The sequence below is a fragment of the Vicugna pacos genome, chromosome 13, assembly GCF_048564905.1.
Source record: "Vicugna pacos chromosome 13, VicPac4, whole genome shotgun sequence".
NCBI classification, from domain to species: Eukaryota; Metazoa; Chordata; class Mammalia; order Artiodactyla; family Camelidae; genus Vicugna; species Vicugna pacos.
The window spans coordinates 54,745,964-54,770,267 of record NC_132999.1 but is presented as its reverse complement, the minus strand read 5'-3'; the positions used below and the strand labels follow the sequence as shown (position 1 = coordinate 54,770,267).

The following is a 24,304-nucleotide window of genomic DNA, read 5'->3' as shown; positions in this document are numbered from 1 at the left end:
ACAGGCTTCTAGCTAATAATGCCATTGAATAAAGCACCTCGTATACATACCTTGGCATTTATTTTACAACTGGGTGCGCTACCAGAGCTAGAAACTCCACACATATCCAAAATGCCAAAACATATATACATGTGTACACATACACACACATTTTGCTCTTGTTTATAGCTAAGGTGGGTATTTGCTTTAAGCCTTTCTGGGCTAAAACTCTCCTGGCCATAACAAGGTATAACAAGGGGTTGGGGGGCTCTGCCTGGGGTTGGAGCAGGCCCAGGGGTTCACCCTCAGGCCACTTTGTGGGGAAGTACTGCGGACTTCCATTCAGCCCTGGGTCCTGCTCAAGATCCCCAGCTGTCACCAAAGGATGTCACTCACCCTGGAACAGACTGACAGCTGGGGCACAAGAGTGGGTGACATTTCTGAACTGTCAAGCCAGACTGGATGTCTCCCAGGGACTTGTTAGGAAAGGCAGGCTGTCTGATAGCTGTCCCGCATCCAGCAAAATCCCCGCCGAGAGAAAGACGCAGGGAAGATGCTTAAGGGATATGCAGGCCAGTGACTGCTCCAGCCGGGCTCTCAGAGGCCTGTCGGGGCCAGAGAGGCACCAGGGATGAGTGGAGAGGGCTGGGCATGGTGTACAGGGAGCGGTGGGGACTGGGGCCGCTGGAGTGTTGGCCGGGTGGGGTGGGGGGGCCTGCAGGAAGGCCACTCACGTGACCTCATCTTCCCTCTCTTTTGAAAAGCCAGGCATTCGAATTCATATGTGAAATCTCCCCATCTTTAGGTTTTGCAAGCAAAGCTGCCAGCTGTCAGTTTGCAGCCTGAGCTCCGAGTGGGAAACCCACCCAAGCAGTCGCCGTGGGGCCTGCAGCGTGACCTCTGGGCATCCTCAGGCACCCGCTTTGATGACATCCTCAGCCCGCACGATGGTGCACGAGAACCAGGCCCACGAATCATCTGTGCATGAGACGTGAGACTCTTATGAGGACCCTGTCTGTCACATCCTTGTGCCCTTCTGACAACCTCAGGAGAAATGTCTCTCTGGGCCCAATATGGAAACGGCTCTGCTTCTCCTACTGTGCAGGTGGGATCTGTTTCAGGAACACTCTGACTAGGTAAGGGGCGTGTTCCCCTCTCCCCTGCGGACCAGGAGGCCTAAAGACAAGTCTGTGTCCAGCTCTAGCAGGCCCCGGGCCTCACAGTTCTCGATCAGGTCGCAGCAAGATGATCCTGCCGCCTTAAGCTACTAACACGCTGCTTCCAAATCCTCTTTAGAAATAGTCAGGGTGGGAACGAAGTCATTGGAATCGACATCAATGGGACGTGGTTCTGGGGAACCTGGCTTCCTCGTGCCTGTTCCATGTCTAATTGTGCCGCCCCAGGCAGGTCATCTGATGTCTCTGAGCTTCTCTGTAAAATGGGCGGCTCGCTTTCTGCCCTGCCAGCCTCCAGGGGAAATGGTAGGGACTGAAGGAGGAACCTGTGCCGATGGGACAGGGCCTCACAGGTGTGTCTGTGGGTGGAGCCTGGACTCCAACAAGAGAGCTTCTAGGCGGAGGTGACACCTGGGTGCTTACGTCTCACGAGCTCATTGTCTGCTAGACCCCTGGTTCCCAAATACAGACCAGGGCTTTGGTGACTGTCCTTTCTTTGGAAGGATTATCTTTTATTTTTTTTTTTAATGGAAGTATAGATGAGGGAGGTGGGTATAGCTCAATAGTAGAGCACACACTTAGCATGCATGAGGTCCTGGCTTCAATCCCCAGTAACTCCACTGAAAAAAAAAAAGTAAATAATAAAAAAAAAAGAAGAAAAAAAGTAAATAAATAAATAAACCTAATTACCTCCCCCTCCTGGCAAAAAAGAAAATAAATAAATAAAAGTAAAAAATAAAGTATAGTTGATTTACAATATTGTGTTTGTTTCAGGTGTGCAGCAAAGTTATTCAGTTTTATTATTTTTTTCAGATTATTTTTCACTACAGCTTATTGAATATTGTTTCCCGTGTCATACAGTAAATCCTATCGCCTATCTAATTTACATACAATAGTGTATATCTATTAAGGGAAGGATTCTCTTTGATTCTGACATTCTATCCTTGCTTCCTATTCCCTAGGTGGTCAGTGGATCAACTTTTCTAAAGTGATGGCAAAGGCGGAGACAGCTGCTGCTTTTAACTTCCTCTTGGCAGGCATGATGTTAGCACCTTTCATGAGTCCTCCAAATGCCTTTGGATGCTTTATGCCAGTGCACAAAATTCAAAATCTGCAAGTGGACTCTAAGCCCCTTTGGAGACAGAGACCCCACGTGACATGCTTATGTGCCGCCCAAGATTCAGGGGCGAGGCCGAGCCCTGCCCGCCCACTGGACTTACCGACACCTGGTACCGCACGTCTGAGGTCCACACCTCCTCGTCCCCCACCACGCACGGGATGGCTTCCGTCCGGCCCTTCAGGTCCTTCAAGGCCTGGGGAGGGGACAAGAGGTCAGAGGGGTACTTCCTTCCCCTCCACTCCCCGCCTAAAACCCTGATGCAGAGTCTGCAAACCCAGGTGCCCAGGCAGGAACAGAGATGAGGAGGGTGCCGGGCCGGGCCTGCGGTCAGAGACGGTGCGCTCCCAGCAGGGGAGCGGGAGGAGAGCAGGACTTAGCACCCCCCCAATTGCCACTTCCTGTCCAGTGTGGCCAGGTCTTCCCATTACAGAACAGATTCCAAAACTGCATATGAAATTTATGTGAACTCTCACAATTCTACATTAATTAATGGGAGAATGTTTTTAAGCATCTGTGGACTGATGACTCCTGACCTGGGGCCCCAACGAGACCCAGACTGCCACCCTACTGCTTCCAGATCCTCCCACCTTCCAGAAGCACAGCTCTCCCCAGCTAGGCTTCCTTCCAGGGTTGGGTGCAGAGGCAGGAGGGGGTGGGTGGCTGTCAGCACAAGGAGGTATCTTGGGGGCTTTTCTTGTGAAGGCTATCTCCACTCCAGGACCTACACCACTGGGTGCCTCCCACCCTCTCGTTACCTTCTGCAGAGCATCTCGCTCGGGGCTGCCCTGAGTGAACGCCAAGATGGGCTCGTTGGCCACCTTCAGGGAGGAGGTGTGCTTCCAACACAGCCTGGGAAGCAAGGGCAAAGAACAGAGGTGACAGGTCAGCAGCGGCCACCACCAGCCCCAGACCCTCTGTCTCTGACAAGGGGATCCTGGGTTGGCCCAGAATCTCGAAATCCAGAGCAACTATAGAACTAGGGGACGAGAACTGGCCTTGGGGTCCAAAACTAAAGTTCAAGTCCAGGTCCTACCACTATATGTCCTTGGGCATGTGACCTGCCTCCTCCCAGTCCCTTTTTACATTAAATGAGAATAATCAGAGAAACTCACATGGGGCTTGAGGTTTAAATTCACAGATGCAAAACCACTGCTTTGTGTTTTGCACATAAAGAGGGTTTATTCTCCCTGTATTTCCCTATAATGCAGACTTTCTCCAAAACAGACCCAAGTTACTTCTTTCTCTAAGCTGAAAAGGCAGTGTATTCCAGAACTGGGTCTCACTGGAATGTGAACCAGCTGAGATTCTCTTGGCACAAAGAGCTGAGCTCCAGGTGGGCAAGTACATCCAAGAGATGGCCGTGAACTTGGAGGAATGCCCTGAGCTCACTCGGTCTCCAGCCACAAGGAGAGCTGCTGTAGGGGTTCAGGGTCTGATTCCCAGGTACTGAGCTCCAAGGACTCCTTGTTCTGGAGACCCTATCCAATCTTGACCCATGTGACCTCACTAATTAGTGACCACCAGTGGCCACCACCCCTAATGTGTCTGGGGGTTCCCAGGTGGGTGGGAGGGCAGGTGGGTAAGAGTCCATCAGTCCAGAGTTGGAGCCCCAGCTGTGGGAACAGTTGTCCAGGCCTCAGTTTCCTCATCTGTAAGCAAGGACAATAAATGCTGACCAAGGCCACCTAGTGCACAGAGGGCACATTAGACTTGTCAATGCCATCGCGGCATCCAAAGAGCCTCACAAGGAGCCCCTTGCAGAAATCAGGTAATTTACATCCTAAAAGGAAAAAGAGTAGTTCAAGATCAAGATCAGGGGAAACCTGGATCTGAGTCCAGAAAAACCCAGCTCTATTTCCCTCTGGGGTCAGTGCCCCATGGGCAGAGTCCCTGCGGGTGAGTGAGTCGTGTTACCGGTCACTGCGGGACAGAGGGCACACACTTGGAGGACCACAGGGCCTCGCGGGATGAGGGAGTTAGAAAGAACCTGTTGGAGGACTTGGGTTCTGGTTGGGTGATTTGGGGAGGGTCTAAGGAAGCTGGGGTTTGCTCTGGCTCGGAGGCTGTCAGGAAGCAGGGCAATTATCTGATTGGGTGAAAAACTAGCAGCTCCTCATTCGGCAAGAGGGGAGGTGACTGGTACTTCGGGGGTGGCACGGTGACCTCTGGGCTTAGACTCAAGTAGGAAACGGGCTTGTTCCACCTCATTTCATTATGGTCTCAGGGTGACCTTGTTTGAGGCTGGGGTCCTCCAACAGAACCAAATGGCCTGGTGACGAGTGTCGGGCACTTTTTCTTCCCTCTTTCTCCCTGAGAAGGGGTCTGGGAAGACCCAGCCTGGGAGGCTTGGAGGAAGGACACAAAACCGGGGGCCGGGAGGGCAGTTCTTTCACTGATTTTATAAGGTTATTGGGCACCTGCTATCTCTGGAGAATCCGCAGTGACCAAGACAGCAAGACCTCTGGTTGTGAGACGGGGGAAGGGGCCGGGGCACAGACATTCAAGGAATGACGCAGCAGTTAGCACCAAGATGGCAGAAGCCTCAACTCCTGGTAGAACTTGAGCTTACTTGAGCTTCGTTATACGCTCATTGTAATCTATTAGCATGGTGAATGACACTCCCACAGGCGCCATGACAGCTTCGAGGTTGACCATAAAAAGTCAAAAAGTGGGTGGTGGCCCAGTTCCCAGGACTCCCAGCCCCTTCCCCAAAGTAGTTGGAATAATCCTCCCACTTGTTAGCATATGAAGTTACTGAGCCCATAAAAACTAACAGCCTCCACATCTCGGGGCCAATCTCATTTTTCCAAGCTGACCCCACACTCTGAGGCCACCAGTCTCCCTTCTGAGTGAGACGGACCGCACCCTGTCCATGGAGTGTCGGTCTACTTTCACTTTCAACTAAGCACCCGGCCCCGCACCTCGTGGCCTTTCTCTTGCCTTCTGAGACGGCTTGCACGGGCTATGCAGTGTGCATCTCTTTGAATAAATCTACTTTTACTCAACTGTGGCTCACTCTTGAATTCTTTCCTGCGCAGAGCCAAAACCCTCACCTGGCGGGGAGCATCCCAGGGACTCAGCTGAGACCTGGGACACGGCCATCCTCTAGTCCCCCATTTTTTCCTGGATCAGTTACACGCAGCTGACCTCCAGGGGACATGGGCAAGAAAGGAGCACAATGGTGACAGAAGGGACATGAAAATGAGGAAGGGAGAAGGGTGGGGCTACTTCAGCCAGGGTGATCAGGGAGGGCCTGAGGAAATGACCTCAGAGACCTGGAGGTCTGAGAAGAGCTGGGAAGAGCAGTCCAGGCAGAGAGAAGAGCAGGTGTGACGGCCCAGGGCGGGGAGGGCAGTCAGGAACGGGGAAAGGGGCCTGTGCAGTTGTGGGGAGGGGGGAGGCTGCTCACCCAGGATTCCTGAGGGCAAAGTGAGCCCCAGGGCCTTCCCCCTCCTCTCCCACTTCCGCCCCAGCCGCACCCACCACATTCCTCAGGCCCCACCCTCCCCCAACCAAAGGGAGAAATGTGAGGCTAATGCAGCCTCTGGCTGAGCTATGTGACCTTGAGCAAGACCAGGGGCTCACACGGGGACACCCGTCTCACAGGGCTGCTCTGGAGATAGGAAGGGATAATAATGCACAACTATAGATTTGAATAAATTAGCATCCACACCGCCCCCTCCCACCCACTGCAGTGGGGAAGAATGGAGAGGCCTGAAGATTCCAATGGCCACATGTCTCAACAGCCCTGCAGGAAAGAGGAAGGCAGCGTCTACTTCCCCAACCCAACCCCTGCCATCTGGAAGGTTCCAGATGCCTTTCTCTAGGACTCAGCAGCAGCACACCACCACAAGTCAATCAGGTATCCACATGTCCTCGAGCGCTGGGCTGGGAGCCAGGAGGTGGGCCGGCTGAGCCCTCTCTGGTCGCCAGGTCCTGGTGGGTGCGAAAAGCACAGGCCGTGGAAGCAGACACATCCCGGATGAAGCCCACACCCGCGGCAAGACCTCAGCACATCCTTACAAACTCCGCAGGCCTCACCTGAGGAACAGGCGACACCGTGATCCTTGCAGAGTAACCGTGAGGATGACAAGCCTGCCTTTTCCTTACCCCTCTTGCTCTTAGGTTTAACTCAGAAAACTGTAAAGGTCTTCCAGAACGTTTATTTTAGCAGGCCGGGCTTTCAAAGACACCCCCAAGGATAAGGGGCTCAAAAAATACTCCTGGAATAAACTCAGCACCACGTCCCACCCAGCACAGAAGCTCAAAATGTAGAAGCTACCAGCCCTTCCCTCCCTGTTCCCCTCCAGGCAATGTCATCAACAGAAATCCTGCAGGTCTCGCTCTACCTTCCCAGGGCAGAGGCCCCCCAAGGCTATCTCTGTGCCTGGAAAGTCTCTAGGCCCTGGCCCCACTGTCCGTTGGTCTGAATGTGGCTTGGGGAACAGAGATCAGTTCAAAGATTAGCCTGAGTCAGCCAAAAATAATCCAAGGATGCCTGACAAACTTTTTTTTTTTTCTGTGGCTCATGGACCATTTGGGGTAACTTGAATACCCTTTCACTGGCCCAGGGGAAGGCAGATTGAATCACTTACAGGACTCAGGGCCTCTATGAGGGTCTGCAAGGCCCGTCTAGGCAGGACTACATTCCTCATTCATTCATTCACGCAGTCAGCACCCATCTATCCCACACAGCAAGGATACGGAGAGAGTTCAGATGCGGTCAAACGGCTCTCCCTAGCGTGCATCGCATCTACCAGGTGCCTGGCGCTGGAATGCAAAGGTGAATCCAACCCGGCCTTCTTAGGGCAGCTCCCAGCCCTCCCACATCAGGAAGGAGGCATAACGCAGAGTGTGAATTTGACTCAGTTTCCCCTAACAACCTGGGGTGCCCCTTCTGCTCACCTGAGGACTTATGGCCCAGGCCTGAGACCCCAGCTGCCCCTCCCCACCCTCTGCAGGTCCTAGGATCTGAGCCAAAAAGGCCACAACACCAAACCAGCTCCTGCAACAGGTGATGTGAGGGCTAGATGGAGCTGCGGGCCTCCAACGCAAACTCCAGAATTTACAGAGGGGGAGACTGAAGGGGAGCAGGGCAAGGGGGTGCAGGGGGTTGCTGAGTTCCCAGGCCCAAGGCACCATCGGCTTTTGCCTGGATGACTATAACAGCCACTCCTGCTCCACTGTCTCCAAGCTCCTCTCCAAACCGCAGCCAAAGTTACCATTTTAATATGAAAACATGATCATGACCCAGAGAGACAGAGAGTAAGCACTCAGCTCAAAACTACTCAGTGGCTTCTCATGTCTTTTACAGCAAAGAATTAGAATCCTTACCGTGGCCTCCAGACTCATTTTCCATCACCCCCTATCCCCTCTGACCTCGTCTGCTGCAATCTGGCCACCCTGGTCTTGTTTGCCATCCTCTCTGCGGGAGATACTAGCCCCGCACCGCCTGGATGGGGTCCCTGTCGGAGCTTCTCATAGGTGACAACCCTCATTACAGAGCTCTGACTGTGCTCCCACCAGGCCCTAGGCTCTACTGGGCCAGCTTGTGTCCATTCCGCTCACCACCAGACACACCGCCCAGCCCGCAGTAAGCATCTGGGAAATACCTTTAAAACAATTAACATGCAAGTGGACAGTAGGCTCCCAGGACTGGACTCCCAGGCCTGCGTCCTTTCGCTAGAACCAGGTCCCCAGTGGCTGGGGGCAGGGGCAGCCAAGGCCAAGGAGAGAAGGAGAAAGGAAATTGCCCTTACTTCATTCTGCTTCCAGGCTTTGGGGCTGTTATCTGGGACCTGATAAGACCAATCCTCCTTATCTCTGAGATAAGGGATCAGCAGCGAGGTGAGAAGAAAACACAGAGCCCAGGGCAGGGCCAGAAGGGAGGGGCATCCAGCTGCAACAGGGAGTGCTGAGTGATGACCTCACTGACTTCACGACAAGCGACAAGCGTATTACCCTAAGGACTGTTACTACCTCCGTCTTACCTGCGTGGAAACTGAGGTTAACGGCTCGTGGTCACAGCTGGGGAAATGACAGAGCAGGATCTGAACCCAGGGTTCCTCACCTGGGAGACAAGCTCTTGCCGAAGAAGGTGGAGGGAGACCCATGGTCAGCTGATGGGCTGGGTTCATCCTCCTTGCCACCTGGCCAGCACCTCCCCACTTCTCGCCCCAGCAAAGAGGCTGCCCCGAGATGGGCAGTGACTTGTCCAAGGTCACACGGCTGCAGCCCAGGGCCTTCGCTTCGTGATGTGGCCCACTGGTGGGTGGGGTGGGAGGAACCAAAATCACACTTGAAGCAACACTTTCTAAGTTTTCTAGGTGCTGGCCCCTCTTCAAAGTGGTTTTCATGGCCAAACTTGTTTATTCTACAAGACAATTGTATAAAATGGCTACTTTTATCTTCCTTTTCTACATGGGAACAAGAGGCAGCACAGAGAGGTCAAGTAACCTCCCCAGGGCCACACAGCTGTTAAGAGGTGGAGCCATGATGCACCCAAGGTGTCCTGCGGGCCATTCCAACAGCAACTGTTCAGCCCCAACTCTGCGCTGAGCCACATGCCGGGAACCGGAGACAGGTACCCCAGGTGTGTGTGTCTGCACCGACTGCCACCTGAGTGGAGATTTTTATAACTTTAGAAGCAAGTATTATGGTCACCGTGGGGTCTACTTATTCCTTTACTAAGTTATTCACAGAGCACACACTGGGTCCCTGGCCCCCTACAAGCCATTTGTCACATCTCTAATCCTTGTGCTGAGTGGCTGTTAATAGGATTATCCCCATTTTACAGACAGGACACCAGAAGGGCTAAAGGAGAGCTGCCCTGGCAGGGCCACAAAGCGCTGGGTGAGCGTGGGTTCCCCGGGGAAGATGTTCCAGGCCAGAAATACCCCCCTGGCCACTGCCTGGAGGGGCGAAAGGGCAGAGCATGTTCAGGGAATGGTGGGAGGTACCAGGCCCTATGCCCATTCAAGGGGCAGGCAGGCTGGGACAAGCGTTGGGTGGTTTTGAAATTTGGAAAATCAGGCAAGTACATGGGCTGAGTGGAATCCAAAGTTTTCAGGACTCCTGCAGGGGAGCTCCAGCCCACACGCTTCCTGACACTGGAGTGGGGGGTGGGTCGGAGCCACCTCTGGACCCCGATACCCAGCAGCGTCTGATACAAGAGCATGCAAGGGACAAAAATTAACATTTACTGTAAGCTTACTATGTGCCTGGGTTAGTTTTTTCACTTATTAAATTTATAGATAAATATAACTATGTATCTTGGCTCTTTCCAAAGAGAATTTGCAGAGGACACACATGACAAAGTTAATGAAATAGAGACAAGGGCAGGTCAGGGTCAAAGGAGGCAGAAGACAGTCAACTGGGAGGTCTGGTGTTTCCCAGCTTAAGGCCTTGGACTTTTCCTTAACTTCCACGGGCCTCAGTTGTTTAATCTGTGAAGTGTGGACAGTAACACCTACACTGTAGGTTGCTGAGGAGGTAGGTAAAATAACCTACATAAAAAGTACACGGTAGCCACTGCCGTTAGTGATGGTCCCTGGGCCATCTGTAAAGGACAGGTGTTTGTGGATGGTCTGCAAGACTGGTTGTGATAAATATCTGTTGACAAGGAAGGAATCAGTCACCAAATGTTTGCTGAGGGCTTACCAGATGCCAGTCACAGTTCCAGGCCCCAGGGACATACAGTAAGGTCGATAAGTCTGAACTGAAAAGCAAGCCACAAAAAAGTATTCGCAGATGAGCCCATTTTTATGTTGTTTTTCTAACACATACAGATCCTTGGAACATGAAAAGGCTAGTAATCAAAATGATGGTAGTGGTTACCTCTGTGTGGTAAGGTGCCAGGTGAGTTTAGTAACCCTTTTTTGCTTTATCCGGACTTTTCACAATGGACACATACTTATTAAATAAAAAGAAAAGGCATAATCAAGAGTGTGTTTAAAAATTGGCTGAGATTCCTGGCACTCCAGGCAAAAAGGGAAACACTCAGAATATCACCCATATCAGTTCCTCAAGAGATGGTTTTTCTCGGCACTAGAGTTTATGTATAGGACACTGAGGGAGATCACTAAAAAATGTTTTAAAATTGTTTCCCCATAAATGCAGACCTGGCATGCCACAGGTGTGTTCTAAACAACTGACCAAACGCCAAAACTGGTCTAGAACCATGGCTCTCAACTGTGAGCATTTTGCCCCCCTACCCCCTTGCCAGGTGACATTCACCAATGTCTGGAGACATTTTTTTGTTGTCACAACTAGGGGCTGCTATGGCATCCAGTGGGTAGAGGCCAGGGACGCTGCTAAACATTCTACAATGTACAGGCAGCCCCCACAACAAAAGATTACCAGGCTCTGATGTTAATGTTGCTGAGGTGGGGAACCCTGTCTAGGGCATCCGGCCAGCAGGCCAGCTGCTATATCCGAAGAGGTAACCTGAGCCTCCAGACCTGGTTACAAAATGCCTTCTCTCTGATTGCAAAATGCTTTTTCTCCATGTGGGAGGCTTTGTAATTAAGAGCATGAGTCTGGAGTCAGACTGACTGCAATTTCGGTCTTAACATTTGTCTTAATGGGCAGATAAGTTTCCCATCCGTAAAATGTTAATAATACAGTGCTTATCAGCACAGTGCCAGGCCTATGATACTTGATTGCTTGATAACTATTGCTGTTGTGAGCTTTTAAAATTTTTTTTCAGAATATGGATTTCTTCCTACCAGATCTTAGAGGTTTTATATGTCTAAGGCTTTCTTCCCCATTAAACTGAAAACTCCTGGAAGGCTCTATCCACAGGTAAATCCCTGGGTACCCTGCCCTGCAGCGTTTAGCACAGCATCTGCACGCGGTAGGTACTCAGTAAACACGTGAATTTTTGTGGCTTCCATCTAGGGTCTGAGAGGGGCGGCTTCAGAGTGAAGGGAGAGGCCTGCAAATGGGACCACGTGGAGGGTGTGGAGAGCATGGTCCCCGATCTCAGTTTGGAAGAAGAGCCCCTCTCTTTCATATCCATTGCTCCCCTGCCCCCTTCCCCGCCCCTGAAAATATACAGCAGCGCTGAAACTCATCCGTGCCCAGGCACCCTGCACCATCCCTTGGGACACTGATTAACTCAGAAAGGGCAGAGCTCAGCAGGGGAGACGTAACTGGTCACAGTCCTAGGGGTCAGGCAAACAAAACTCAAATTGGGGGCAAAAGCTGCCCAGCTCTGAAAGAGGCGGACTGGGACACGGATCCATAGGGGTGCAGCCTCACCAGACTGTCAGCCCCTGTGGGGCAGGATCTGTGTCCTACCTCCATCCTCCACTAAGCCCAGAGCAGAAAGGGGCTCTGAGAACATTCGCCACTGAGTGGGCAAGGGTCCAGGAACACAACTCTACAGCGCGAGAGTGTGCAAATCTGGGTTTGCAGGGCAGCTCCACTCCAAAACTACACCTCATCTGTAATTTGTAATAATATCTACCCACAGAAGTTTACATACCTGTGATAATAACGATCATGATTAATAGCAACTGGGCACTGCCTACGTGCCAGGCACTGTTTAATGCCCTTTACAAGTATTAACTCATTTATTAATCATCACAATAAGGCACAAACCAAGTGCCTAGCACAGGTTTTGCACATTATACGCACTCCATAAATATCATTATTCCATCTGTCAGAAGAAAGGAGTCCTTTTCCCTGCCCAACACTAAACTTGAAAAAAGGGGAAGAAGGAGAGAAAGAGAAATACCGGTAGAGAGGGAAGACCCAGGGACCCCCAGGAATGGGTTCTGAAAGTTAAACAGAGGGTGGGGAGGTGAGTAGCGGGGTGTGCTAAAAATAGAGGTGCCCTTGGAGGAAGCCACCGCTCCGGGGGCAGGCAAATTTCGAAGATCCAATGTCAGGAGAAAGAAGAGTGATTAGGCGGCTACTTTCTAAGCGTGGGAGCCAAGAGAGCACAGAGGCACCCCACCCTGCCGCAGGATCCGAGAAGGGGATCCTCCTTGCTAAAGGAAAACGACATCTTTGGGAGGCGAGGGGAGCGCAGTGGGAGGAAGGCCTGGGTGGGGGGTCCGGCGGCATCAGAGGAAGTGACCCCCAGCGGAGGCGAGCCCCTGGGAAACCCGGTGGGGATCTGACAGGGAGGGACCCCGGCACGGAGGCGGCACCCTGCGACTCCCGGGACCCCGGGCCAGCAGGCTCCGCTCGAGGCCTCTCCAGACCCGGTGCTCACTCACCCGGCCGCCCTCCAGGGGCGAACCAGCAGGGCGCGACGGAGCGCCAGCGGCGGCAGCAGCATCTTGAGCTCACGACGCGGCTGTTTGCTGGACCGTTCGCCCCCGGAGCTTCGGAACTGCACCACCCTGCCCGGAGCGCACCACGTCGGCTGGAGAGGGTACCCATCACCCCAGCCGTCCTCCAAGTCTGGCTCAACCCAAAAGCCTCTATATTTATTTTCTGTTAATAAAATAATTCTTTTTTAAGGCCTTGATAAAGGACATTTTGTGACACAGGGCAAAATAACCCAAAAGAGAAGCCTTGAAATGTACACATTTCCCTCTCTTCTCTTTATGGTATGACCCAGCGGCCCTCCGGAGGCGAGAGGGAGTGAGCTCCTTCGACCAATCAGAGTGATACATGGGAGCCCCTGGACCAATCAGAAGGGCGGTCATGTTGCAGCCTTCTTAGGCCGGGATGGAGGGGCCGAAACAGCCAATGAGAGAGCGGGAATGGGACACGTGTGAGGCGGAGCGGAAGGACCGCGGGTCTGCGAGTCAGGTGCGGCAGGAGTCCTGGTCGAAACGCTCTCGCTGTCCTAGGCCGGCGGCTGCCAGGTTCTTCGACCCCGCAGGGCCACATCGCGACCAGCCCCCTGCCGTGAGCCTGCTGTCCCTGGCTCTAGCCTCCTGGTCGGGACCGAGCCACCCTCCACTTTCCGGTCTGGCGCGGGGCCACCCAGCTTCCTGCGGCCTAGCATTTAGATAAATCAGCCTGCGTCCTCGCAGAGAAGATGTTCATTCAGGCTTTCCTTTGAAGCCTCTGGCCGCGGAACCAGTTACTCCCTTGCTTTATACTTGCCCCCTAAACCAAAATTTCAGTTTTCTCTTGGAGAAGTTGTTTGGATGATGAACACGTGAATGTTATTTAAAACTCTGATTCTGAAGTCTTCCTGAGGATGGAATCTTAGGAAGCCATTCTATTCCTAAAGTACTATTAGAGCTTTTCTAACGCTCTCTCCTAATTTATCTGTTTATATTTCCTCCAGCAACGTGTACCGAGAACCTGCTTTAGGAGTCAGAGTTCCAAGGCTGATCATGGTTCTCCCTATGATACTGGCAAAACACATAACTTTCCTGGGCCTCAGTTTCCATGCCTATAAAATGGGAGTAATAATACCTATCTTAGAATGCCCTCAGTATATCAGGCTACTCTTTCTCTAGAAGGTCACACTCTTCAAGGCACTTTGTTAAACAAAGAGTAGGGAGTGGGAAAGGAAACTACAGTTGTCCCTCGGTATCCGTGGAGTCCCTGCAGATACCAAAATCCAGGGATGCTCAAATCACTTACATAAAATCGCACAGTACAGTCAGCCCTCCATATTTGAGTATGGGAAACATGCAGATTTGGAGAGCCAACTGTATAAAGTGCAAATCTTAGAGGTGGTAAAAAGTAAATTGGAATTGGTAGTGGCTGCTTTGCTTCCTCCTTGAAGAAAAACCCTACTCGTGAGGCTCAGTTCACACGGGGCAATGTCCCCCTGAATTCAGCCATTAGCAAGAAGAAACCAGAACATTGGACAGCATCAAATCCACAGCCCAGGAGGTGGCCTTTCTAGGGCACTGTGAGGAGGTTTAAGAAATGGGGTCATTGTGATTAACAGGACTTCAGTTCCAAACCAGGCTATGCTGGTTATTCAGTCTGTGATCCCTCTGGCTCTCTCTTCCCCTTCTGTATAATGTGTATAATAATTCCTGCTTTAACTACTTCTAAAGATTTTATTGTGATATGCAAATATAACAGGTGATGTGAGATGGCCCTACTGGATCACTAATAGGCTAATTCTTTTGTTTTAGTGTTTATGTGACCCTCTGTCCTCTTGCCCCTCCCCCCTCACCACTTTCTCCATTAAAAACAAAAAGCACCATCAATTCTAAGACATTTCACTTTATTTAAAAGAAGCCAATATACAGGATATAAAGGGCATGATATTTACAACAGTACAGTAAACAGGTTGGTTTCCGGTAGGATCAGTAGTCTTTCAATGAGTATAAACCCCCCACCCCCTTCCCCTTGACACTAGACCCAGTTGGCAGACAAACAGCAACAGTGGGGTGGGCTGAGACTTCAGGCTAGGAAATCTCCCTGGATGGGGCTAAAAATCAGGTAGATGCTAAAATGTCCATGACAGAGTGGAGGTGGGGTGGGGTGCCTTTGCCTCATTTCTCTGAGGGCTTGGCACCGGTGAATGGTGAGGGATTCGCCCGAGACTAACACACAGCCCACCTTGAGCCTGGAAATCTTCCACCCATGGATAATTTCCTTCCAGAGAGAATCTGCTGTTACTCATACCCACTCGGCCACCTCCAGACTCCCCACTCAAGGAGAGTGCCCTTCTAGAACCAGAGTTCAGTATCTCAAGATGGAGGACCCAGGTCTGAGGAGGCCCCCAGCACCCTATTTCTCATCCAGGACCCTGGAGGAGCACGTCAAGGTCTGCATCCCAGGCCTTGGCCTGGGGTAGGAGCAGCCAGGGCTGGGCTACAGGTTATCTCATGGCATTTCCACTCCCGCTCCAGCTGCTTGACAACCTGGGACCCACTGGAGCCCGGGACCCACTGGAGCCCATGCCCCAAGGAAGCTGCGTGCTCCCTGAATCGACGGACCATTGTCACCCATACTCTGCTGCTTCTCAACTCTCTCCCAAGCATCGCTGACCTGGAAGTGGATCTTGGCAGATCAGAGTTCGAGTAACCAATCGGAGCCCACCCTCTGAAGCAGAGCTCCTCCCTACCTAGTGCCATTTTTCACTCCCACCACCCACTTCAATTCCGAATTCCCCACTGCCCACCCACTCCCACAAGTGTCTGCCTCCCTAGACGTCCAAGGCCCAAGGAGCTGGGGGATCGAGGAACAGGGAACAGGGTGAAGGGGGACCTATGCTCTGCTGAAGCTGCTCATGGGTGTGGATGAGTAGGCGGTGAGGCTGGGGAGATGGGGTGAGGGGTACTGATTATATTAAATCCAGCAGCAACATGCATCTTGTCCACAGGAAAATGCTGGGCTACCACAACTGCCTACCCTAGATTAAAATAAAAAACCTTCCCTTTCATAAAAATAGATGAGAGTCTCTTGCTTTATAAATAGAGTACATTTAGCTTAAGTTACACCTTATATTATCCCTTGCCCCACACCCTCTCCCCCATCTCAACATGGTTTGATTCTCCATAGGTCATCTGAGCTACATCCACAGAGCCAAGTCCATAACGGACAGGCCCAGCAGAGACTTCTAGACATATTGCCACAAGAAAACAAAGTGTGTTAACTTGCCAATCATTTTTTCCCCTGTTCTGAGTCTCAGAGAAGTATGTATGTGTGTGTGTTCCACAACCAGGGAGCCAAAGGAAGCGTCTCTCTCTGCCCCTCCCCAATCCTCTCTTTTTATAAATGCCCCCCAGAACAGGAGAGTGAGAGAGGGCAGCACAGGAGAGCCCATCTGAGAACAATTCTAAAATACCAATGTCAATATGACACTGGGCTTAGAAATAGAAAATCAAAATTAAGTATTTACAGCTTTACAAAGGACGGACCAGTTAGTCCCAACTGGACCTGGTGCTGCCCCAGCAAGCGTTGGGGTCTTTCTTGGCAAGCTGTGGGCTCGTGGCGAGGGGACAAGCAGGGCCCACTGGCAACTAACTCAAAAAAGAACTTGGTGGGGAGGGAGGCCAAGACCCAGGACCGAGCCCAGGAGGCAGGTCACTAACACTCTTTGCTGTCCCCCCATCCACCTGTCCCAAGTCCTTGCTCCCCCAGGGGAAAGGATGGATCTTTCTGGCCAGCATCTGTCTCTTGCTCTTGCCATCTCCAGACTCCCTAGACAAATTCAGAGTACCCAAGTCCCCAAAGACAAATGTCCTATGTGTACAAAGGGGAAAGTAAAATTAATACCACTGGCCACCAATCACCATGGTCACCTTAGTTATCCCCAAATATTTATATTGTTGCCTTACTGTCTTAACTCTAAAGATAGGTCTGTCACCCTCCCACCACCTTGAAGAACAACCTGGGGCTGGCTTCCACTCTGCCTGCCTGCCCACGGCATTCAATGCCCCCCTCACCCTGGACAGAGGAACCCTGTGGTCGGGTGGGGGGTTGGTGCAGCCAGTTTCTCGCCCTACCAGAAACGGAAAATCTTTTCAGCAGCTGAGGTCCAAGCCCACCTGGCTCTGATAACCTTTGGTTAAAATAAAACTAAAACTAACATAACAATAACAGTAACAATAATAATCAGGTATGTTTGAACCCTGTAACCTTTAGAACAAGGGTCAGCGAGGAAGAGGGGAAGAGGCGGTCTCTGCTCCGAAACCATCGTCCCTCCACGTACCTAACGAGGGGCTGTTTGGCTAACAAGAGATACTGGGAATGGAAGTCCTTCAGCCAGACTTTCATAGGGAACCAGCAAGGAGGTTTCCCCTAACCAAAAAAAAAAAAAGGAGTAAACTCACAATAAAGGCCACCAAGTTCTGATAAATAAAAATTACACACAGTCACTAACACTCTCCTTCTCTCTCTCTCCATATATATATATATTTATATATATATTTATATAATACGAATATTATGTACAATGTTTTTAAGACTGCAAAACACGTGGGGGAAACAGAAGAGAGAGGAGGTCCTTACAGTTCCCTGGTACCCTGGGGCGGAAAGACAGGAGACCTGATTCACTCAAGGCCAGAGCCCCTCCTGTGCCTGCAGACACAAGCAAAGGTACCCAAGTTCTGGGCCTTGGGCACATTTTGCTCCTTTGACCTCCAGGGGGAGCCCCTGGGCCAACAAAACCAAAAATTGGCCAACATACCCACAGTAGTGGGTCCAAAAAGAAATTTTTTTTTAATTAAAAAAAAAATAAAAAGCAAAGCCTGTTCTGCTGGCTCCAAGCTGAGATTTGGGGGTAGCCTCAACACAGTGCCCTCTGACTCAGCTCCACTCAAGTCTGGGGAGATACTGGCTCAGATTAACTCCCCAAATGGTCAATCAAGTGAATTATGGAAAGAGGTGAGCTAATGTCCATGAGCAGAACAAGGATGGTTCTCACTCAAGCTCCTGCTCCCACCATCTCTTCTCTGCCAACAGCTCTCACTGTCTCCCTCCCCTTCCCTTTCCAACGCCTGCCAGTGGCCAAATAGTGGGCAACTGGGGCACAGTGGAGAACCAGGATGGCGCCAGGTGGTACCAACCCAGCTCCATGGTGAAGGGGGTGGATACCAGGCCTGGCCCACTTCAGACTTTCTCACAGAGAAATTACAGGTCTATATCCCCTTATTGTTGGCTGGAAAAAAAAAATCAAGTCATCAGGGTAATAATAGACCTCCCCAACCCACAGAGGTCCCAATAAAGCAATCAATCAGGTGGCCAAGGGCCTTGCAGGACCCAGGCCTCGCTACCGACCTTGCCCCAGTCCCCTCTCAAGTCAGTGCTCACTCTTGGAGGCTGTGAGAGAGATGGCCCTAGCTTCGGCCTCCCTCTCAGCTCCAGGGAAAAATCGGGAATCTGGGAGAGGGCCTACCTTCCACAATGGTAATAAGGCAAGCTGCTTTTTTTTGTTTGTTTTGTTTTTTGCATAGTAGTTTAAACACAGTGAGGTTCCACCTTCCCCCACAGTGCCTTGTCCCTCTGCTTTGCCACTTGGTCCAAAAAAATAAAAATAAAAATTTGTCTTCCCTCCCTCCTTCCACCTTTTCTCCCCTTCAGTAAGTGCAAAACCCTTGGGAAGTCCCCACCCAGGCCTGGAAAGGTCACAAAGGCAAACAGCTCCTTCCTGCGGGGGTGGGGGAGGGAGACCATCTCCAGCCCAGCTCTGGCAGAGGAGGAAGGGCAGAGCTTATGGCCAATCAGAGGAGCAGGTGGGAGGGTAGAAAACGGCATTGTACCACGCCAGGGGCCCCCGCCCTCACCTTAGAGTTTTGTATAAAAACACCTGCTAGGAAGAATTCTTTGGAGCTCAAAGTGGCTCAGCTTAAGGGAAAAGGCACAGTTAACACTGCATCGTCTGGACAGAAGTCTGCATTTGTAATGTGGAGAACAATAGAAATTGACAGCACCATTCCTTGGGTGGGTGGATGGAGAAGGGGCACTGGTTGGTGGTGGGCGGAAGGAAGGGCGGAAGGAAGCAGCGGTCCCTCGGGGCCTCCAGAGAAGGGAGGGCATAGGAAGTCTGCGTGGTGAGGCCTGGAGCCCCACTCCGAGGAGCCTTCCTGGCCCCGTGGGGAGGGAAGGGCAGAGGCCCCCATCACCAAAACCACCAGGCACAGGCGGGCAGCCTCGGTCATCAGCTGACCATGGGCTCCACATCCGCCTCCCTCTCAAAGTCGTCCTGGATCTCGTCTGTACTTCCTGAGTCGCTGCTGGCCACAGAGCTGGGGGACGGTGAATTCCTGGAAGGCACAAGAGAATGGAAGGGGGACGTCAGAGGGCAGCCTGGGGACCCCTGAAAGGATTTAAAGAGCAAGACAGATTGAGCAGCCATTCCTGGAAAATCTAGCCTCAGAGGGAGATCTTTTCCTGAGAGCCACCCTCGCTCAGCTTTCCTTAGCATCTCTGAAGCTCACGAGTTGAACGTGGCTCTCAAGACCTCTTGGGACCCAACCCCCGCGCTCCCCGCACCAGCCTGTCTGATGGCTCTGGGTGCTGATCCAGGAACCATGGATCAAGTTCAGTTCCTACTCGCCCATCACCTAACACAGCTCTGGGCAATTAACTCAGAGCTCAAAAGGAGGCCATACAGGAAAGGGGCTCATAGCCCTGGGTTCGAATTCTGCCTCTTTTGCCGATGAGCTGGGGGGCCTTGGGCAAGCTATTTGCCCCACCTAAGTGTGCCCTCCTCCATCTGAAAGATGGAGATAACAACAGCGGGTTCTGGGAACCAATGAGCTGCAGGTATGACACACGAAGCCCAGGGCCCACACAGCTTCCCATGGAGCTGCCTCTCCCTCTCCTGCAGCCTGAACCACAGCCTGCAGGAATAGTCATAAGAGAAACCATTTCAATAAATAGATTTGTGCTTCGTGCCAAGCATTTTACATGCATCGCCTCATTCTATTATCAGCATGTCTATCTTCCCCCAAAAGGCTGCATGTTCCTCGAAGGCAGGGGTTCTGTCTTTGTCCTGGGGTCCCCCAGTAGATAAAAGAGGCCCAATGCATGTCAGTCTCCTGGGGACAGACCCACATGGCCTTGGGGTAGAAGATGGGAAAGGAAGGAAATTTGCTTCCTAAGGACACACGTGAGCCCCACCCACTCCCCCACCCACCAATTCAGCAGGAAGTGGGGCGTGGGCTCCAGGAGAGCAGGGGCTGTGGCCTTGCTCAGAGCAAGCCTTTGACAATAGCTGTTGAATCAATGCGGGCAGGACTGTGGCGGGAGTTACGTGAGATTAGATATGTACGGCATCCAGCACACAGTAGGTGGCTAATATTCATTGGATGCATGGACAGGTAGATGGACATATGGACGGACGGGCTGGGCAGATGAAACAGCCAGGATGTCAGCTGCAACCCCACAAATCTCCCTCGGAGGACACCGCCACGGAATCACCGTGGAGGACAGGGCCGGGTACCTGTCTGCTGAGCCTTTGATGAGCCGGCGGCAGGTCTCCATCTGCACGTCCAGGCCCCGCTTCATGCTGCACATTTCCATGTACTCGTGCAAGTGTCGGTTCATGTCGCTCTTGGCCGTGGCCAGCTCCAGCTGAAAGGAATCAACACGGGATAAAGGGGAGTCCAGGTCGTCCTTGTAGCAGACCTCTCAGCAACCGCCCATCCTCAAGTGGTAGCACCGGGGCCGCCCGAGGACACCACGCGCCCAGGGCGCTCCCTCTGCCCTCTGCTCTCTAGGGACCCTAGAACTGCTGCTGGTGGAAGAGGAATGGTTGCTTAGCAACAGGGGCAGCCCCAGCAACTCTGCCCTACCCAGCATCCCTGAACTCCTTCATGTGGGCTGGATTAGAAAAGCCCTAAAGTCTCTCATGTTTCTGTTCCTTTTCCTCTTCCAAGTGATACCTCGCCCAGGGAAGGAGCCAGCCCTCTCTTTCTCCAGCATGACAACAGCAGACTCTCACTGATAGATGTGGCCAAGTGCAAGGCTCTGGAGCAGAGAGAACTGGGCCTGAAGGCTGCTTCCTGGCTGTAGGGCCTTGGGCAAGTCACTTGGTCTCTTTTAACCTCACATCCTTCTCTGGAAAATGGGGCGCACAGTACCTACTGCACAGGGTGGAGGCAACCAGGTACCTCCAGATACAGACTTGGGGTATGCAGATACTAGGGAGGGTGTATTTCCAAAGGGCTGACTGAGTGCCCAGTGTCACTCGATGTCACTCAGATGTCACCTTTCATCGTTTTGAGATCACCATCTCAGTTCAATAACTTAAAAAAAAACTTTCTGCAGCAGACAGGGATCACCACTCTCATTTTACAGATTAGGAAACTGAGGCCCTAAGAGGGGTGTGACTTGCCCAGCACCAGGCAGGGAATTGGTGGGCCTCGCGACTCCCGATGCTGGGTCTGCCTCTCTACCAGCCCCTGTCTGCACAGGCATTTAATCACCAGGGGCCAGGGGGTCTCGGCCCAGTAACATGAACGAGTTTCACTAGAAAAGGCCTCACCTCAATCTGGCCTATGGTTTCCTGGTACTCCTTGTCTCGCGTCTTGAAAAAGGATTCAGTCTCATGGATCAAGTTGCCCAGGTTTTCCTCTTGCTGGGAAAACAGAACAGAGGGGACAATTTAGCTGGGCAGTGGGGGCTGCAGGGATAGAACAGGGGATGAGGGAGTCATGGAAAGGAGGTGCCCCCAGGTGCCCACCTCCCAGCCTCTGGGAAGCCGGGCCCCAAATCACCTCGCCCTGCAGGTCGATGGTCGGATTGCAGTTGGTGAAGTCCTCCCAGAGCAGCAACGTGTCTTCATTCTCTTCCCATGTCAGGCTGTCACAGTCATCGTCAAAATCAAAGGTCTCCCGCCTATGAGGTGACACAGGAGGGCATGACTGAACAGAAGCCTGGATGGGGGTGGGGGAAGCAAGGGACACTGCTCCTGCCAGGTGGCCATCCAGAAAGACGGGGCAGTGGCCAAAGGGGACATGCACTTTCTCCGTGGAGTTTAGCTCTTTGCAAATGTAGAATGAATTTATGTATTATTTATACAATTTAAAATGTATATTCCTAAAGGTGCCAGGCTTTCATTAAGGTAGACTAAAGATGTTTTCCTCCTGAGTCCAATCTCATGACTGTTTTCCATTCATTTCAAAACTCATTCCTGGAGCCCCTAATACGTGCAAGGTGATTCATATGATCTTCTCTTCAACTTGGAAAGGTTGGTATCATTATTTCCATTTTACAGATGAGGAAACTGGAGCTCAGAAAGAATAATTCACTTATCCAAAGTCACTCAGCTAGCCTGTACCAGAAACCAGGTTTTTCTGTTTCCTACAGTTTTTCCCACCCCATCGAAACATCACCAAGTACCTAATATGTGCTGGGCACAGGACTGGCCACTAAGCATCTATTAAAATGCAATTCATTCCATCCCCACAACAATCTTATGAGGTGAGCATGATCATTAGTCCCATTTTATAGGTGAGGAAACTGAGGTGATGAGGGATTAGGTGGACTTCTGGAATAATATATGCTGGAAATCAGATCTGAATGCAAAGCATGAGTTCAGGGCTTCCCTATTCACTAGAATTGGAAGGAGGAACCATACAGGTTTGCCTGGGACTGGGGTTTCTGGAGATGCACTGGTTACCCCAAATGTAGGGGATCATAGAATCATTCAGCTTAAGATGAGAAGATGGGAAGGCTGACGTCTGTAGGAATTAAATCACTTGACCCAGTGAGTCAGCTGCAGAGGAAGATATGGGTCCAAGTCCTCAGATTCCCATATCAGGGTTCTCCCCACTGCCTCCACTCCACTTCAACTACCTTCTGAATCCTCTGGAGCATTGCTCCCAACCTGCTGACAGTGAACCAGGCTGGGGCCACCGGGCAGGGCCCAAGAATTTCAGGAAAAGAGCTGTCCAGAGCGCCCCCTGGAGCCAGGTTCCCCACCAAAAGGTGGTTCCTGGGGGAGCCTGCAGGTGGCTCCCTGCATCCAGGGACAGGGCTGCAGGGGAAGGCGCTGCCTGCCGGGCAGCTCCAGGCAAGCCCCTGGGGTCGACGAATCGCAGCATCACATACTAGACTGCTGACTTCACTTCCTTCCCGGCGGGACCCGAAGGACACCCCGGCCGAGTCATGGGGAACTAGAAAGGACAGGAAGCTGGACAAGAGAAAGGAGAGTGGGGGAGGTGCAGGGCTGAGGAGGAGGGCTGCCACGGTGCGGAGAAAAGTAGCACATTCCTCCCCTTCTCCCTGGTCTGAAGCCCAAGCAACCGGTTTTGATCAGAACAAAACAACCCTGACACGGGTGCGTTATTCAAAGACTTCAGAGGAACTGGCCGCAGCTTCTGGCTTGGGTCTCAGCCCACAGCTAGCGGAGCTGGCGGGGGCGGGGGGGGGGTCGAGCCCCGCCTAGGGTTCAGTCTGCATGGCCTTGGCTAGAACTACAAGGGTGGAGGGGGTGATCAGAGGAATATTTTTTTTAACTTAAGCGATTTTACAACCAGATAAATCTAATTGGATACTGAACCCAGTTCAAACGTGTCTACACTCAGGTGCCCGTTTTTGTAGCATCAGAAAGAAAGCTCGTTCATATACACGGGAGGACAGCTTTTCAGCTCACCCCATCCCTGGGCAGCCTACGGATTCCTGGTGACTTTAGGAAAACTGGGGACAATTTCTTCAGAGAAGTCCTTTAATTCAACCAGATGAACCCAGCCGGGGCTTGAGGGGGTGTACAGTCCTGCCTTGCACTCAGGAATGCCCAGAGCAACGTTCCGAAAAGCTAGCCCCAAGCAAATGTTCTCTTCCAGAGCCCCTCTCATCCGCAAAAGGTGAGAATATGTGGATTAGGGGGTGGGGTGTCAAAAGATGAATCAAGAGTCTAGGAGTCTCTTTGTCACCCTCAAGATAGCACCCCTCCCCTCCCCAAGCACACCCGTCCAGTTCAGTTTCAAGGGAACAGCACAGTACAGTACAGGGAAGTGTCAGGGAAATCCCTCCTGCCCAGTTCCAACTCCTGTCTTCCTGACGGTGTGGCAGGGGGGCAGAGGAAGGAAATTGCTTCTGAGCACAAAGACAGCTGGGCGGGGGCAAAGCACTGGACCGAGAGTCGGGGGCCCCGCTCTGTCCCAACTCCTCGCATAGCCCTCTCTGAGCCTGTTTCCTCATCTGTGTGATGGAGGGGCTGGGCAGAGTGATCTCCGGCCTCTCCCGTGCTAGGCCAGCCCTGTAGGAAGCACGAGGAGAGGCCCGTGCCCCCGGCTTTTGAAACAAGTATGATCAGGAGCACCTGCTGATAGGAGGCGCCCTCCTGGACCAGGCTCTGGGAGGTTTGTGATGGCTCATCAGAGCCAAGAGCTCAAATCCAGCCCTGCTGTTGGAAACCCAGGACTCCGGGGAAGGGACATCAGGCCAGGAAGTGTGCTCGGTCCCCAGATACAAAGGGGTGGGGTGAGGTGGGGGTGGAGAGGAGGGATGGAGTCCTAGGCTGAAGCTGAGTTCTCAGGGCATCGGGGCCCAACTGCGAGGAATCTGGGGGAGAGCAGGCAAGAGCAGACTAGTGGGGCAGAGGGAAAGGAGGACACTGGAGACCCAGTCCCAGCCTGCCCCTCTGACTCAAGGCCCTTAGGTGAGTCAGTCAACGCCTGCAGCTGCACCTCTCCCCACCCCT

General features: G+C 52.2%; 2 protein-coding genes across 3 annotated transcripts in view; both read right to left on the bottom strand.

Moving 5' to 3' along the window:
* The window catches only part of ALDH4A1 (aldehyde dehydrogenase 4 family member A1), a 29,840-nt gene extending 17,189 nt beyond the window's left edge, over window positions 1-12,651 (bottom strand). Inside the window, exons 1-3 of the mRNA XM_072975265.1 lie at window positions 12,501-12,651; window positions 3,030-3,123; window positions 2,375-2,467 (exon numbers count right to left, since the gene is read on the bottom strand). Of these exons, the coding sequence (XP_072831366.1) occupies window positions 2,375-2,467; window positions 3,030-3,123; window positions 12,501-12,562 (249 nt within the window). The 5' untranslated portion in view covers window positions 12,563-12,651. The remainder of the gene's footprint in view (window positions 1-2,374; window positions 2,468-3,029; window positions 3,124-12,500) is intronic.
* Window positions 12,652-14,411: 1,760 nt separating this feature from the next.
* The window catches only part of IFFO2 (intermediate filament family orphan 2), a 46,446-nt gene continuing 36,553 nt past the window's right edge, over window positions 14,412-24,304 (bottom strand). For both annotated transcript variants that reach the window (XM_072975264.1, XM_006197049.4), the window contains 4 exons: window positions 21,375-21,495; window positions 21,143-21,235; window positions 20,099-20,229; window positions 14,412-18,917 (listed from right to left, as the gene is read on the bottom strand). In XM_072975264.1, the coding sequence (XP_072831365.1) occupies window positions 18,812-18,917; window positions 20,099-20,229; window positions 21,143-21,235; window positions 21,375-21,495 (451 nt within the window). In that variant the 3' untranslated portion in view covers window positions 14,412-18,811. The remainder of the gene's footprint in view (window positions 18,918-20,098; window positions 20,230-21,142; window positions 21,236-21,374; window positions 21,496-24,304) is intronic.